At 39.1% G+C, this 17,938-nt stretch overlaps 1 protein-coding gene across 1 annotated transcript; it reads left to right on the top strand.

Moving 5' to 3' along the window:
* The first annotated feature begins 5 nt into the window (after positions 1–5).
* ppil4 (peptidylprolyl isomerase (cyclophilin)-like 4) lies at positions 6–12,185 on the top strand. The gene is made up of 13 exons (XM_018699704.2): positions 6–124; positions 446–513; positions 2,622–2,686; positions 2,772–2,889; positions 3,494–3,636; positions 4,222–4,318; positions 4,932–5,048; positions 5,140–5,264; positions 5,407–5,473; positions 7,160–7,271; positions 7,462–7,558; positions 7,720–7,855; positions 11,720–12,185. The coding sequence occupies exons 1-13, from the start codon at positions 55–57 to the stop codon at positions 11,924–11,926; spliced, it is 1,422 nt and encodes a 473-aa protein (XP_018555220.1). The 5' UTR covers positions 6–54; the 3' UTR covers positions 11,927–12,185.
* The last annotated feature ends 5,753 nt before the right edge of the window (positions 12,186–17,938 follow it).

Below are 17,938 nucleotides of genomic sequence, written 5' to 3'. Positions count from 1 at the left end.
CGCTCTTCTCGCGAAATAACCAAACTCTCTTCTCGCGAGGCTAGGAACGTCAGCATGGCGGTGCTCCTTGAAACAACACTGGGCGATATTGTAATTGATTTGTTTACAGAAGAAAGGCCTAAAAGTAAGAATATGAAGCCGTTTGCTTAAAACAGCAGCTCAACAGCTACCTTCGTCTACTGGTTGTTAGTCGAATCAGCTAGTAAGCTGAATCACAAAATAAGGCAGTGCTAGCTAAAACTGTTCGCTCGTTTGCCTGTTTTCATTGGTTCGTTTAAACATTAGCTAACAGATAATTCATCAACAGCAACAAAACTGGAATAAACCACCACTAATCATTCCTTAGCCTTAATTTCTTAACGCTGAATAGACGCGAAATGTTAATTTGGAATTTGTCACTGGTAATGACTGTCGGTTTAACTTTACCGTCTTTGCTGTTTTGCAGCATGCCTAAACTTTCTGAAGTTATGCAAGATAAAATACTACAACTACTGTCTCATCCACAATGTTCAGGTAAGTTTGAATGATCCCTTGTTATGCAAGCTATGAATCAAGCTCAGGTAATATCAATTCAAACATGGCTCAAACATAGACTCGTCAGCTCGACTCGCCTGAGGAGGGCGGTGTAGTCACAGAGAATTCAACTCTGAAGTTACTGTCCGAGTCCATGGTGTACAAATGCACTGGGCCTCTGAATTCTACTTTTATAGCATATAATTACATTTTCAACACTTGACGCTCCCGTTTTCATAGACGTGTAACATACCTTTATTTTTTCTGATCACAACAATGCCTCCTCACATCCTTAGCAAAGGCTGAGGACAAGCAGCAGCAACATAATTACCACAGTAATCACCTGCAGTGTTACACATAAACGAAGATTTGTGACTCCAAAGATAATTACACTTAACCTGTGTGGAGATTACACATGTCTTAAAGTAAGTTTCTTAGTGCTCATAATTTTTTTACACGTGTTTGAATCTTTTGTGGCTGTGACTGCATGGCTTTTCCTGTCATATAGTTCTTTTAACACTGATTTAGAAGTCAGCTGGTGGATATTTCAGTATTGTTCACTGATTTGTTGACTATGTCTTAGAGTATGCTAGACTTTTTTTGACTGCTGACATGGCTGTATAATGTTCAAGAATCCAACTACCAGATATATGTTTTAAACAGCCATATAATATCCAGAAATTTAAACAACAAAGTTGTCTGTGATCAGTGTGACTGAACTCCTTTCAGAACAGAACACAGGAGCTACTGGAATACCACTGCCTCAGTCTGCTAGTTTGTTGGTTACTATATGGTACTTTTACTTATGTAAATGATCTAAATACTTCTTCCAACTAGACATGGACCAGTATGAGATTCTGACAGTATGATAACCTTAAGCAGACATATCACGGTTTTGTGGTTTTGTGATTATAGCTCTAAAGTTAGTTATTTTGAAATGCCTGGTAAGGAAAACAACTGTTTCTATTGAACACAAGCTATTTTATTGTTAAACAACACAGAATATTTGGAACATTAGTAAATGTGTATGTTAAGTTAAATGAAAACATATGCAGTCTCTTTCTTAACCCTCGTGTTGTCCTCTGAGTCAAAGTGACCCAGTGGCCAACAACGTGCCTTCGTGTGCGCGTGTGTGTATGTGTGTGTAGTAGGATTTGTTGTTGTGTACGACATTTGTGATTCTGAAGCAGTTATCTTTATTTTTGAATAATAGTAAGAAGAAAAAAGTATATGGAATACAAAGGGCAGTGGGAGGGTTAAGTGAGCCTAAACCTGCAGTTCACCAGTCTCTGCTCTACTCCACTCTGTGAAGTAACGTTAGTGGGGAAACTAACTAATATTAGCTAGATAATTGTTATCTGCCACAGCAGCGGGATGGGTGTGCGGATGGATGGATGGATGGATGGACAGACGATATGATGGAAAATATTAGCAGTTTTAAGACCTTGACTTTTTCAAACCGCAGTATACTTTGAAACCAGTAACCAGCCCATGCCTACTTCCAACACTGAAGTTACATAATAACATGAACAAACTGATGACAGAGGCAGTGGTATTCCAGCAACTCCTGTTTTCTGCTTAACAAAATGACTGTTTTTGTAATGGAGTCTGGTAACTATGGCCAGCTACACTTTTCTTGTTCAATACTGCACCGATTCCAAACATCATTAACATAGGAGGCCCAGCTTCAAAAATAGCAGAGTTATCCTTTCACTTGTCAACATATTTTATATGTCACATAATAGACTATTTATTTGGCATATTTTCCACTTGACATTTGTGCTGGTGATATTTTCATCTACCAAACAGCAACACATGACACTGGCCAAAAGCTGGCATATGCTGGCTAATGTAAACTCTGCTCCATACAATCATATTGTGTCAAAATTCCTAAATTAAATTATTGCAGTTCATGTCTAGATTTGACCAAATAGAGCAGTAGACAGTGTTGTCATAAAATTTATGTTAAGAGCTGATACAAAACATCTTCACTGTCCAGGTGCTTGTGAAGATATTTTCCTGTTTCATCTGTCCAGCTTTGAAACTGTGTTAGACATTCTATATGCAATAATGTGTTTATGTTATGTTATGTGTTTGTTCCTTTTCAGAGAGACTTCATTGTGCAGACTGGAGATCCCACCGGTACAGGCCGTGGTGGAGAATCCGTCTATAGGTCAGTCATTGGCATTGGTATTACCATGTGTGGCTTTTTTTAAACACCCTAAGTTGAACATATTTTGTCCTCTGTGTGTTCTTAGCAAACTCTATGGGGACCAGGCCCGCTTTTTTGATGCAGAGAAAGTGCCGCGCATCAAACATAGAAAGAGGGGGACTGTATCCATGGTGAACAATGGAAACAATCAGCATGGTTCTCAGGTGAATAGCATAAACACTCACATTGATGTTTTCCCTGCAGCTGCCAAAAGCTTACAGATCAGACACAACAGAAAACATTGCCTTAATCTGTTTTTAAGCCATTCTAGTTGGATGGTGTCTCTAAATCAAGTTAAAAAATAACTTGCGTGTCATCCATTCATCCATTATCTGTACTGCTTATCCACATCCTGGGCAGGTCACTAGTCTGTTACAGGGCTGACATATAGACACAAACAACCATCCACACCTACGGGCAATTTAGAGCCACCAGTTAACCTGCATGTTTTATGACTGTGGGAGGAAACCACTTGCGTGTTATGAATAGTATAAATCTGTTGATCAGCTGATGAAACCCTAGACCATCCTCATTGTTTCACTGATATCCTGACTGCGTCCACTGTAAAAATGACTTTACATTTGATAATGGTTTATCATGTTATATTGAAACATGATATGTTCTTTGGTGTGATGGATGTTACAGAAAGTGGTGCTCAGTGTTTTTGCTTTTTTTTTTAAAGCATAAATCACATCTAATTTACAGATCAAAATTTTCCTGTAAGAAGTGCTACACGATGTACCTAATCTGTTGATATTTCATCCTCAGTTCCTTATTACCACTGTTGAGAACCTGGACTACCTGGATGGAGTCCATACTGTGTTTGGGGAAGTTACAGAAGGCATGGATGTCTTGGCCAAAATTAATGAGACCTTTGTTGACAAGGACTTTGTCCCATATCAAGATATCAGGTGAGTTGGATAAATTGTTTATGTGGAACGTGGCACTTGTGTTGCCAGGGTCAGAGGTTTGACTCTGACTTGACCAACAATAATAAAAATCAAAAGAAATGCACTTTCAATTAAGTATGGTCATCAATCTACACTCAATACCACATAATGACAAAGTTAAAACAGTATTAAGAATTTTTTTATCAAATTTTTTAAAAAGTGAAAAATTGAAACATTACACTGACATAACACTCTTATGTAGTTATGACACTTGAAATTTTAGTTCAGGTTCCTTCCATTTCTCTTGACCATTTTTGAGATGTTTCTACACCTTGATTGGAGTCTAGCTGTGGTAAACTCAACTGATTGGACATGATTTGGAAAGGCACACACATGTCTATATAAGGTCTCACAGCTGACAATGCATAGGCAACAGATCTGGGGGAAGACTAGAATTTTCTGTTGCATTGAGAGATCCCAAGAGGACAGTGGCCTCCATAGAAGGGATGGAGTGTAGACTGATGAGGGAAGAAATATATTTTTAATTTTGCATTTGTTTAGCATTAGGTTTAACAATGCTGGGATAAGCATGTGATTTTTCTTCAGGATAAACCACACAGTGATCCTGGAAGACCCATTTGATGACCCTGCTGATCTGCCAGTCCCCGATCGATCACCTGAGCCCACCAAAGAGCAGCTAGATGTGAGTACCTTGCCACCATTTGACACATTAAAGGGGAACTTGACTGATTTAATGCATCAAGGTATGTATACAGGTGTTGGGGAGTGCTGCTCCATAGGGGAGCTGTGTGAAATCTAGTAAATGTCCTCAAGAAATGTCACTTGAGTTAGTGCTGAAGACTGGAAGTTTGAAAATGAGAAATATCTGGGGATGTGGGTTACAGGTCCTTTACACATACAGATTGAATAAGCTGGGACAACAACAGCTTAGGCTACATTAGATGCTACTAACATAACATACTTCAATCTCCAACCCTGCAGTCAGTAGCTGAGGTGAATTGTGGGTAGTGTAGGTGCCAGTTTTGGAAGAAGAATGTGAGGAATAATAAAGAGAGTCTCTCTGCATGGATTTAGATTCTTTTTCCCCTCTCTTTCGATTTTTTTTTTTTTTTTTAATTGTCCATCATACATCCAACAATAATACAAAGGTGCATTGTTAAATTGGTAGAGTACTCTTTAAAGAAAATGTCTAAAGGTTCCTGCATGTCAATGAAAAATACTTAAAGACTTTAAAACCTTAAATGGATGAATAAAGATGAATAAAATGTATATGATAAATGTAATTTTCTGTGCAGAGTGGCAGAATCAGAGCGGACGAAGTGATTGATGAGAAGGATGGGAAAGGGGCCGAGGAGCTTGAGGAGAGACTGAAGGAGAAAGAGGCCAAGACTCAGGCCATCCTGCTGGAGATGGTGAGAAGAAATCTGCTCATAGCTTCCACCTGAAGATACCGAGGATGTAGCATGAGACTTTTCTATAGCATTCTGTCCAACATTCTTACAGGTAGGTGACCTGCCGGATGCAAATGTGAAGCCTCCTGAAAACGTTCTGTTTGTGTGCAAACTGAACCCAGTGACCACAGATGAGGACCTGGAAATCATCTTCTCCCGCTTTGGGTGCATAAAAAGGTGACGCTAACCTCCAAGTCCTCTATAGTGCTAGTTTCTTTTCTAATTATCCTTGTTTGTTTATAGATAATTTAGAAATAATCAGTGTTATATTTTGATCATATCTGCTAATAAATTTCTTATGATACTCTGTTCTGCATAGCTGTGAGATCATAAGAGACTGGAAAAGTGGAGATTCCCTCTGTTACGCTTTTATTGAGTTTGAAAAGGTGAGCATCTTATTTGTCTGTATGACATACTGACTGAGTGAACTGTATATGTGTATAGGTGCTAGTCTTGTGTGTACAAAGTATGTAGGGATGTGTTTATGATTTAAAGGAGTACTTCAGCTTTTTGGCAAATGAGTATAAATGAAACCAGTTTATCTGTAAGGTACATTTATACTCAGTGTTAGATATATATACAGATACGGCTTCTGTCTGTACTCTGTGTCTTAATTTGTGCATATTTTCTGAAAGCTTATGGATATGGACAAAATGTAGCAGTACCACCAGAAATCATGGAGGCTGTCTAGCCAATAGATCAAGCGAGGCACAACTATAGGTCTCAACAAAAACATTTTTAAAATGGTACAAGTTTTTGAGTTGTATCAGTGGAAAAAATTCCCCATCCACATGTTGCAATGTATTTAATAGGCCTCACAGACCATCTACAACTTTCCTCCACTTCATCATGTTTGTTGTGGTCAGAAACTTTTCACTCTGAACGGCCTTAAAGCCGAATGGAAGTATGTGAGCCAGTTTGACAGGTAATTACCACCATTTGGGCTTTTCAAAAGCAATTTCCCTGTGGTAACTTTTGAAGTTAACAAGGAATTCCATTAGTTTTGTCTGTAGTTTGAAACTAGCTACATTGAGTCCTCTGTGGACAATGTTATTTGCAGAGGTTCAGGCAGGTTTTGCCCCCTGGTCTTTAGTCCTCTGAAGAGCTTCATGAAGTGTATTCATAGAGGGAGGCAGCTCCTGGAATGGGATAAGTCATAGTATCAAAAGTGATAGTGTTGGACAATTTGAAGTGCAGTGAATGATTAAGCCATTAGATGGCGCTGGGCCAGTTGTTACAGATAAAAATGTATTTTCATTCAGACTTCTACCACTGGCACCAGAAATATAGTAAATTGATGAAATATAATGAATATATTTATAGATATATTTAGTAATTAATATGTACTTTTTGAACTCTTTTTACATAGGTTAGTTAGAAGTTAGTTTGTAGAATAACAGAAGTTTTGATGTTGACTTTTTTTCTCAGCCAGTCAAAATGTGAGGCATATTGACTGCATTAGTCAATTAATTGATAGTTGATCAATAGACAACTGTTTTGGTCACACCAAATAAGAACCATGAAGATCATCTTGGACTCCTGGAAAGTATGACATTGTTTACAATTTTTTGACACTGACATCTGCAGATTAATTGACAATGAAAAGGGCGGCATGGTGGTGCAGTGGTTAGCACTGTCGCCTCACAGCAAGAAGGTTCCGGTTTAGAGCACTGGGCTTCTCTGTGTGGAGTTTGCATGTTCTCCCTGTGCCTGTGTGGGTTCTCTCCAGGTTCTCCAGCTTCCTCCCTCAGTCCAAACACATGCAGGTTAATTGACTAATGACTCTAAATTGCCTGTAGGTGTGAATGTGACTGTGAGTGGTTGTTTGTCTATATGTGTTGGCCCTGTGATGGACCTTGCTTCTCGTCCAGTGTCAGCTGGGATAGGCTCCAGCACCTCCACATATCTATTAAGGGATAATACTGATAATGGATGGATGGACCTCTAATTAAACTACCAGTGAAGATCACATTTTTAATCAGTGTATTTGTTGACATTTCCTTCTATTACACTTTTATTTCTACTCTATGACACCTCTTTTTTATCCCCTTCTATGCTTTTGTTCTCCATAGCAAGAGGATTGTGAAAAAGCCTATTTCAAAATGGACAATGTGCTCATTGATGATCGACGCATACATGTGGACTTCAGCCAATCAGTATCAAAGATCAAATGGAAAGGGAAAGGTAGTCACACTGAAGCCTTTGTGTTTTACATGTTTTAAATATTTTTCTTTTTGTTCTGAGATATATATATATATGTTCTGTTATATCAATATACACCTAGTTTTTGCACTCAGTGTCGCTGTCCTATTCACCATGAGGTAATACGGACACTGTGTTATAAGCAGAGATCTTATTGTTCTTCATTTCCTAGGTGGAAAGTATACTAAAGATGACTTCAAAGCCTATGAGAGGGAGATGGAGAACCGATCCAAATTGGCTCTCAGGGATCAAGTTAAGCCAAAACAGGAGTATCCTTGTGTGTTAATAGACTGTGATTTAATTTTCCAGTTTTTCCACTTCATGTCATAACATATCACTCTTAAGTATTTAACTGCACAGCCTCTGTTGTAGCGGCTTCTCACCATTGACATTCTCAAATTCTTGGAGATTTCCATAATTTTCCCGAAAGTTCCAAGTATGACCTGGTAATTGAGGAGGAAGAGGAAGCAACAAGCCACAGGCACTCGGAGAAGAAGCACAAGGAAAAGAGGCACCACCACCATCATTCAGATGATGAGGACGGCAGGAAGTCAAAAAAGCATAAGGTATCTTAAGTGTGTAGCCCCTTTCGAGCATTTTCTGTAGTCTGTAAATGTCCTAAGCCAACACACAGTATTGTAATATTGTGTTATACTCTGATTCTGATGATAGGATGGAGTAAATGGCTGTGAATTTTTATTTTTACTAGTGCAAACTTACAGTCTTTGAGTCATCAGCGTTTAGGGGACAGCCCTGCTACACATATGAAAATATTACGCAAGGTCTTCAGTCTCTTCACTCTAACTAGCTAACTAATTAACCTGTCAATCCCACATCAAAGGCAATGCCTGGCGAGGCGTAGTCCATCTTTAGGGTTTACCCTTTTCTGATTAAACCATTTACTCAACAACTGAGCATTTGAATCAGGAAATAAAGATGATGAAATAAAGAAAAACTACAACAGGAAAGTAATTAACATTAGTCACCAACATTTTTTACATTTAGTCATAAATTAATGCCTTTGAGTTCTAAAGGTTTAAATTGACATACTATCAATAGTTTATTAAATAAAATAGTTGTGTGACAGAAACCAAGTTGTTCACACATACAGAGAAACAGACGCACTGAAGCCTTCTTCCAAGAATCAGGTTTACTGATTTATCTGGATTATTGTTGAGTAACTCGCCAGACATGGTTCAATGACTGGTATAAAAAGAGCTGTTCCAGATAACTCAGTAAACCAGATTCTTTAAACATGTCCCAGCATGTACAGATGTTCACACACAAACACTCTCTAACTGGCTGTCTGTGTTCACTCTGAGAAGTATTGGAAATGGCTATTAATTAACTGAATATTTAAAAGTCTAAAAATGTATTTATTTATTTATTTAGTACTTATGTATTTTATAAGTAAGAACACAGTAGCAACACAGACAGGAAATGGTAAGAAACATAGACAGGGTTATGGCCAATAATAACCAGTAGCCCACTACAACACCTTTGTAGTCAAAATTTGGAGTATCCAAAGAGAGTTAGGTAAGATCACAATAGGAGGTCGACAGAATGTAGCCAAAAGAGAGAACATCGGACCAGCCTCCAGAGCTGATCAGTCAGCTGTCCTGAAGGACTGCTCTCACTTTCTATTGCTTTAAGCTTTGTATCTTTGAGATCCAGTCTTTGGGAGCTGTTAGGAGCAGCGCTGAGTTTTGATTATGAGATGGCATCTCTTTATAATGTATCTCATAAATTACAGATGCTTTCTCATCAGATGTATGTGTCACATCTTTGTTTTAATAAGGCCCATGAGGAGCTGAGCAGGAAAAAACCCAAATGACAGAGCATAAAATCAGTGGGTTGATTAGTAGAAGAATTCATAACCCAGCTAACCCTAACAAAGAGGGACACAGTGGAGGACTATAAATGTGAGTATTTATTGTTAAAAACAGGGAACTAACTAAGGCAGGGAATGACTGTATGAATATGGAGCACATTAGTCACTATCATCATTAATGCAGATGTGCATGAGTGAGCATTATATGATGTTCGAGAGAAAAAAGTGGGCTCTGGTTTTATCTTTTACATTACATTTAGTTACATTTATGAACAAACACCATCTATTTTTACCAATGACACAAATTTTTGTCCATATTGAATACATCATGTAAACATTCACAGTGTAGGTTGGTATGTGTGTATGTGAACCCTGAAGCTTGGAGTCAGGAGTCTGCAAACCTTGAGTGACATCAGTTAGTAATATTGTAGTTTTAATTAGAGTTACTTTTTACTTTGACCCATGAAAACACTCAAAACATTTTGACTTTCTGTTCACAAGAAGCATCTGCTGATGTGAACCAAGCTTCATAAAAATAAGCACCTCTGAATTTTTGATTTGCTTAAAGCCAGAAATGGTTACAAATAAATCTCGAAGAGTTTAGATATTCATCAATCTGCAGTTAGACATATTACTGGGAAAATTTCAGTTGACTGGATAAAACTAAGGTTGAATTGTTAAGGAAGAACACACAACACTACGTCTGGAGCAAAAAGGGCACCACTTACCAACAAGAGAACATCATCCCAGCGGTGAAGCACGGTGGAGGGAGTGTTGCCTCTGTGACAGTTTACCGTTCTTGGGGGGGAACAAGTTATCTTACAGGATAATGTCAGGGTGGCTGTCTGCCAGCTGCAGCTCAGTAGAAGTTGGGTGATGCCACAGGACGCTGACCTTAAACAGTGACGTAAATGTACTACTGAATGCCGTCAGCATTGAACATCTACTTTTGGAATGGCCCTGTCAGAGCCTAGACTTTGACCCAGTAGGGATGTTGTGGAATTAGGTCAGGAGATCCCTTCACACCAGACATCCTAAGAATGTGGCTGAGCCGCAGCAGTTCAGTAAAGGATAACTTGGTTCAAAATTCCTCCTGAACATTATGCAGGTCTGATCTGCAGCCACAAAACCAGTTTCTAAATCCAAGGGTTGCAGTATTTTTTCCACCAGCACTGTGATGGGATGTGTTCATTAAAGACACAAAAGATTCTAATTGTTTGTGCATTATTAGCTTAAGCACATTGTTTGTGTCCATGCTTCCAACTTAAACTTAAATCAGATCTCATCTTATGACTGATTAATGCAGAAAACCAGGTAATTCCACAGGCTTCACATATTTTTTCTTGCCACTGTATAATGAATGCCAGTAGTTGCCAAGAACAAGAGAGGATGCAAGCCCTTACCTGAACCCCAGTGAATAGACCCACTGTCTGTAGTGGCTTCATTTCCCTTGCAGTGCCACTCAGTCAGCTGGGTATGTGGGCCAGCCTGCTCAGGCCTGCTTCAGTCCTCTTCTTGTGTTAATAAGTAGGCACAAATAGACACAGACAGAAAACAGACTACATTGACTTCAGAAATGATCCTCTGATATCTGCTGTCTGACTGACTTGCCATCAGACCTGCCCTCTTGAAATGTGGCATTAAATCAAAATTAAAAATGACGTGTAAATGGACTGTACTTATATAGCACTTTTCTGGCCCTATCAACCACTCAAAGCACTTTACACTACAGGTCACATTCACCCATTCACACACACATTCATACAGCACTTACTCTATACACAGTGCTTTCTAACACGTTCACACACCGATGCACACACACATCAGGGGCAATTTGTGGGTCAGTATCTTGCTCAAGGATACCTTGGTATGCAGACTGGAGGAGCCGGGGATCAAACCACCAACCTTCTGGTTGGCGACCGCTCTACCTCCTGACCCACAGCCGCCCCACCATGACAACTGTAAAAACATTAAGGATGGCTCTGCTGTCTGTGTCCCAGCAAGACATGACAGTGTGCTTCCATCCAACTCTTTTGATCTGCATTTTTATTTTGCACATAAAAAACCTGAGGAGAAATGCCAGAAATTCCAAAAAAGTATATTTATCACGCTGGTAGAAGGTTGGTGTATCGATAAAAACAAAATGCAGCAGTGGAAGCAGACAGACACAGAAATGCCATATGTCCTTGTGTTTTCTCATCTTTTAGTGTCCTCCTGCAATGGTTTGGTGGAATTTGTTTCTCACTGTTACTTAATTATGATATCACCTAATTATGAGAAAGGTTTTCATCATTATGGAATAATATAAGATACTTGTTATAAATCTGAATATAGTAAGTCATAATTATGAGAGTTTTTTTTATTTTTTTAAACATGGCATAAATGAGCCGTCAAACAAAGTGATGTTATGTCTGCTGTGCTCTTGTTGTGTTAACCTACCCTAAACCGATTATGGCCAAAGTTTCTATTTCCTGTCTTGGTCCAGACCAAGGAATCAAGAGAATGGTCTTGAACGTAGACTTAGTTGCTTATTTTTGTAGATTTTGTATTTCTCATCAGGTCTGTGTGTCACACTCTCACATCTCTCTCTCGTGTCCAGGACAGTGAGGAGAGCTGGCGTGACAGAAAAACAGGCCGACAGCGCTCTCGCTCCTCTTCCCGCTCAAGAGACAGGGACCACAAACACAGCAAGTCCCGGGTCAAACACGGGAAAGAGGGACGCGATAAAGGCCACAACTACAGGGAGAAGAGCCACAGTCGCTCACCAAAGAAGTCCAAGGATAAAGGGAGGAGCAGATACAGATGAGGGAGGGCAGGGAAGAAACGGCCTCCACCTTAATCTTACTGAATATGTTTGAGACAGAGGAGAATGGAGCCTCAGCTTCTGAATAATACAACATGTAATATGGCAGCCTAAACTGCTGGATCAAATCAGTTAATCAGTTGACCCTGACTTTTAGGAAAAAAATCTGATGATTCACATCCTGGTCACATTGTCTTGAAGAACAAAAATGTTTTGAGAAACTTTTTTAATGTGTATATTAAAAATATTCCATTTAATGTGACAGTTGTCTTATCATTTTTATCTCTTTTTTTATTTCATTTCTACACCACAGCAGACTTCCCCGTCTAAATGTTATTTATTGTACCTTCCTCCTTCCTACCTTCCTCTTCTGCTTACACAGAGGCCAATTTAGAACAAAGGTGGTAGATGACAAATGTTTCACCTTTGACTGCAGTTTCTAACCAGTGGGGTTTTTTTACATTCATAAAGTGGTGGTATGGAAAATTGCTAGATGGAGTGTGTCTCCACAGTGCTGAGGGAATTTACTGGTGTCTCCCTCCACCCACCTCATAGGGCTGGGTGGGCTGGGTGGCCCTCATTTACAGGGAGATGTGTGTAACATGAGGCCCAAGCCATTTAGAACTCATTTGTGTAATGGCTCTGGAACCAGCAGAAACAGATTTTTCTAAATTACACTTGAAGTGTCAGTAGCAGAATAAAAAACACTTCAAATGTCTACTGACATGTAACTGGTAAATCCATGTGAAATGTCTAAGCTTTGATAGCATTTAAAATTTCCTTTAAAAGTAAGCTAATTAAGGAGCTGGAGGCTAACCGAAAATATACACCAAATACACAAAAATGTAATCATCTGGAAGGAGAATAAAACTTGAGCTGTGATTACAGAAAAATGATAAAAGCTATGAGAAAGGATAATTAATGTGGTGAAGTCCAAAGAGTGGAGACTCGTTTTCACTGGTATTTGACAATGAATGATGTGTAGGAATCATTTACTCATTCATTCATTATCTAAACCGCTTATCTGTTAAAGATCACGGGGGACTGTCACACTCACATTCGCACCTACAGGCAGTTCAGAGTCACCAGTTAACCTGCATGTGTTTGGACTGTGGGAGGAAGCTGGAGAACCTGGAGAGAACCCACACAGAGACAGGGAGAACATGTAAACTCCACACAGAGAAGCCCAGTGCTCAAGCCTGAAACCCTCTTGCTGTGAGCTGACAGTGCTAACCACTGCACCACAGTGGTTCATTTGACAGGCAAAAAAAAAGTTGACAAAAACATCATTTTTAGAAAGATGAAGGAGATGAAGATGAAAAATCTGGATAGAGGCACACGTCTCAACTGAGCTCAACAGTTCAAAGTCTGAATTAAGTATGTTTAAGAAAATACATGTTGTTCCTAGACAAAGAACAATATGAAAACACTATAGCTGTACACTGCTGAAGGTCAGCACTGCTGCAAACACTGCTCTTAAATATTTTTATATTAAGTCACTTTTTGGTTACATTGGTTACACTGGTGATAGATATAATGTTGGACTATTAATGACCTAATTTTACATTTCTGTGAGATCTAGCCGAGCCATTCATGACTGAGGCATCACCATCAGATTAAGTGGTACCAGTTAAATAATACTAGTCATTAGCTGAGTGATAAGTACCAGAGGTGACTCAGACCTTTGTCCAGGATGAGTAAACTTCAAATTACTCTCTATTATACATTACAGACAGTAGATACAAGCATTAACTTGAGCTCTACGTCACATCAGCAAATTAAAGCACAAACACATCCACAGTCCCTTGACTGAATATGTCATTCTGAACAGTCACCACACAGTGTTTTCAATTTCCCGAAAATACATAGTTGTTTTGTGGGTGGAGGGACGTTGACTGTATGTGGTGAGAGATGGAAAGAAGTCATCCAGAGTGAAGCTGAATAAACTCTATAGGGGTGAGTGTAAAAACTGAAAGGTAACAGCACCGAGCAGAGTGGAAAAAAAGGGTTGCACAACTTCACTCCCACAGATGGAAGCAGTGGTAGAGACTTCCCCAGCCACCCACGACACATGCACACCTCCTCGTCACCTTTAACTTTCTACGAAATCATAGAGTATAAACCAGCACACCAAGATGGAGAACTGACTGTTTCTAAATTAAACCCTAGTGTAGTAAGAAAAGTTAAGCAGTGATTTTCTGTGACACACACACAAAAGATCCCAGTAATATTTTGAGTAATTGTGCTATTTGTGAAAGAGCAGAATTCAGTCACAGTCACATTATACAGATACAGTCACATTAAACCAAGCCTGAGGTGCTTAACAAACTTACCTGTCCTCATCATTAGATTCACTCATGTCTGTGTTAGCATTGCTCTCTGCTCTCCTACCCATTCCACTGCCAATATCCCAGCACCAGACACCACACAGCACCCACAGAGGTCCCGTGTCTGTGCACCGAGGGGTCAGAGCTGGGACCTACACAATATTATGCAAATGGTTTTAATGTTGTGGCTAATAGATGTACCAGAGAACATTTGAACATACATTTTACTGCATATGTTTTGTCTTTAATGAAAAAAATAGTTTATTAGTGTATGTTTGTTTTGCTTCTATTGGAAATCACAAATGTTAACACTGTAAATGATGTAAAATGCCATGAAATGTTAATTGTTGATTTACAGCTGAAGTTGAAACATTGAAAGAAGCACTGAAAGATTCTGAAGTGTCTATTGAAGTATTTACTGTGGAAACAGTTTCAGATGTAAGCACTGTAGGCAGTTGAAACAGTTTCAGATGTAAGCACTGTAGGCAGTTGAAGTATCAGTAAGTACTATAAAGCACCTAAAGAACCCGAGCTGTCAGATTTTTGCATAAAATGTGAAGATATGTGATCATATGTGTTAATATATCTGAGAAAAACTGTACTGATGCACTGTGGGAAGTATATTGTGTCATTTCTGATTGCATGTGTTACTGGTAGTGTCTTGTGCTTCTCTGTCTCAGTCCTGTTAATTTCACATCACTGCAGCTGATTACCCACTGGACATATACTGACAGAACATACTCTAGATCTGCTCAAGCACTTAGAGCTCTCCCCTTCTCTTAGCTCTCCCTCTAATTCACAGTTGTTTATATGCTATTCAGCTAATTGGCTTAGCTGTTAGAGATGGCTTCTCTCTCTCTCTCTCCCTCTCCTCTCTCTTGCTCATTGTGTGTTTAGTCGTCCCACTGCCTCCTTTATGATTGTGGTGTGAGTGGTAAATTTAGTTTATTTGCCATGATGTAAATAAAGCACAGTCAACACATGATTAAATAGTAGACCATTTTGGTTGATTGTTTGGTTATAGAAACAAATTATCTTTCACTGTTATCTGCCAAATTTCCTGCTTATTTTACACACACACTTTCCTCTCTATCTTTGTCTCTCTCTCTCACACACACACTCTAACTCAACCCAGCCGGTCAAGGCAGATGGCCGCCCACCCTGAGTCAGGGTCAAGTTTTTCCTTGCCACTGTCACCTAGTGCTGCACAGATAATGTAAAATGCCAGAATCACCCACTCTCTCACATGATCACCATCATCATCATCATCACTGTTGGTGGGCGAGTGAATGATCTCGTCCTCTCTACAAGATCTTTTCTTAACATGGTGGTTCAGTGGTTTTGTCAACAAACCGGACAGGAAGCTGAGTCCACCGAAGCGTGAAACAGCTACGTTTATTAACAGTGTTACACAGTGGCCATCCATCATGAGGCCGGCTAGTTAGCTTCACTTGAGTGAATGAATTAGCTAAGTGGTGAATACAGTAGGAGAGAGAGAACAAAGTAGAGGACGCTGAGAAATGAACAGAGAGAGAGGAGATGAGCGGATGAACTGAGCAGGTTATGGATGTAGGTAGAAAGACATAGACCAAGAAGCTGAGAGAGCACTGGAGACACAGCCATGTGTTACTGTAGATTTCCACATCCACCACATTATGTAATTGCTCTTTCATATAAAACTTTACCTTGTCCTTTCTGTCTTTAATTGTCAAGTCATGGTGGAAGAATGGTGGAAGAATAAAATAAAATTCCCAGTAAGCAATTTAGTTTCCTGTCTCCCTCTCTCTCTCTTTCACACACACACACACACTGAGCTCTCTGCTCTCTTTTCGGCATTTCCTACATCCTGCTTAGATAAAGGACAGTCATCAAAATAAAGGCAGCATCAGAATGCTTTTTCATTGTGAACAAAGATTATATTTCCTGTTCCTAGTCTCATTCACATTTTTCCCAGTTTTCCTTTTCCTTATGCTCATGTTGTGATCGTGTCATCATCAAGCTGTAATTATCCTCTCTCTTTGGGAACATACAGATATCAAGATATCAAAGGAAACCTGTAGGCTGGGAGAACTAGTTAAGTGGGTGTGTATGGAGATCCGAAGTGGCTTTGTGTGAGGACAGTCTGTACACTTTGACCAGTGCATTTCTCAGAATGACAGGCAGTTCAGGTTAACTGTCCTATTATATCAGGCTGTGGTGCCAAATTACCCCCACTAATAACAGTAACATCGAAATAATCACAAAAATATCCAATATTATTCTTATCTGTCTCGTGGTAGTAGTATTTTTTTTATCTATGATTATAAAAGTAATCTTAACTCATGTGCTTTTCCTGGAAAATCTGAGGGTTCCTGAACAACAAACACCCTGCTGAACTATTTTTAGACCTCCCTATGACCGTCCTGAGGTCTGCTCAGTCAGCTGCGTGTTGTTTAAATGTGTATTCAGGATTTTCCCTGAGCACTGGCCATAAAACAGATTAATGGACATGAAAACATTTTCAGCTGACTACTCTCTTACCCTCATGTCACGTCACTGTCCATTTTCCATGTTATAACTACAATCTAAAACCGGATGAAGGAATAAACTATCTCTCTGATTTCCATGTTAGAGAACACGTTTCACACTTTGTTGTTTGATGCTGTGAAGATTAAAATATGTCACTTTGGTTGGATTAGACCTCACCTTGTGGTTTTTTGAACATCAGTTTCAACATATATTTTATATTATGATGTTATCTTGTGTTCTTGTTAAGGTCCAACATTTATTTTTATAATATACGAATATCTGAAAGTGATGTCTGAATTGATGCAAAAAACTATTTTCGTTTGGTGGAAAAAACCTGTGAAAAAAGCTTTTAGATGATGGTGACATATCTAAAGTCACATTAATTCAATAACAGGAGAGATATACTGTGTTTTAAGTTGGGTATATGAAGCTGGAGATTGCCAACATTTTAGACTAATGTTGAACATCATTCACAAAACAATATATTAGATGAACTGGCTTTAATCTCTGTGACCAGCAAACGTTTTGTTCAGCAAGATAATCTCCACAAGTTACACCACTTTCATGTCTTTTGAAGCCTAAATACAATCGCCCACTTCTGTTTTCTGCAAAAGTCTTTTCTTCTTAGAAAATTAATAATAGTTTGCAGGAGCCCGAGTATAAAAACAACAAGGCTGTAAAGGTGGACTGTCGACAACCTCTGTACCTCTGTCTCATTTAGTCACTCGTGAACAGTTTGCAGTTACACGTACAGTTACAACAGTTTGTTTAGAGACATGCGTTAAAACCACAGACCTTATTTCAGCCATCGAACCAAAAACCCAATCAAAAAACATTAACTTTGGGATGAGGGAACCAGAAGTGCTAAAATGCTAAAATGCTAACTTACTTCTGGGTTTTAGCACTCAGACTGCAGCACTCCGTTTTATCAGCCTTCTCATCTAAGAAAGTGGAGAAACATATTTCCCAAAATCTTCAACTTTTGCTTTATTTCAGCAGCTCAGTACAGAGGCACACCTATCTGTGCTGAGACACGTTTGCCTGTAATTAATATGAAATATCAGATGACTTATAAACAAAACAGCAACAGTCAAATACGTCTACCCCTGGAACGACTCCTGGTGCTTGACACTGCTTTGTCATTCAGACAGCTTTTATTTCACCAGCACACCAGGAAGCA

The sequence above is a fragment of the Lates calcarifer genome, linkage group LG7_1 (genome assembly GCF_001640805.2).
Source record: "Lates calcarifer isolate ASB-BC8 linkage group LG7_1, TLL_Latcal_v3, whole genome shotgun sequence".
NCBI classification, from domain to species: Eukaryota; Metazoa; Chordata; class Actinopteri; family Centropomidae; genus Lates; species Lates calcarifer.
Note: the sequence above shows the minus strand (reverse complement) of the source record. Positions and strands in the feature narration are given on the sequence as shown.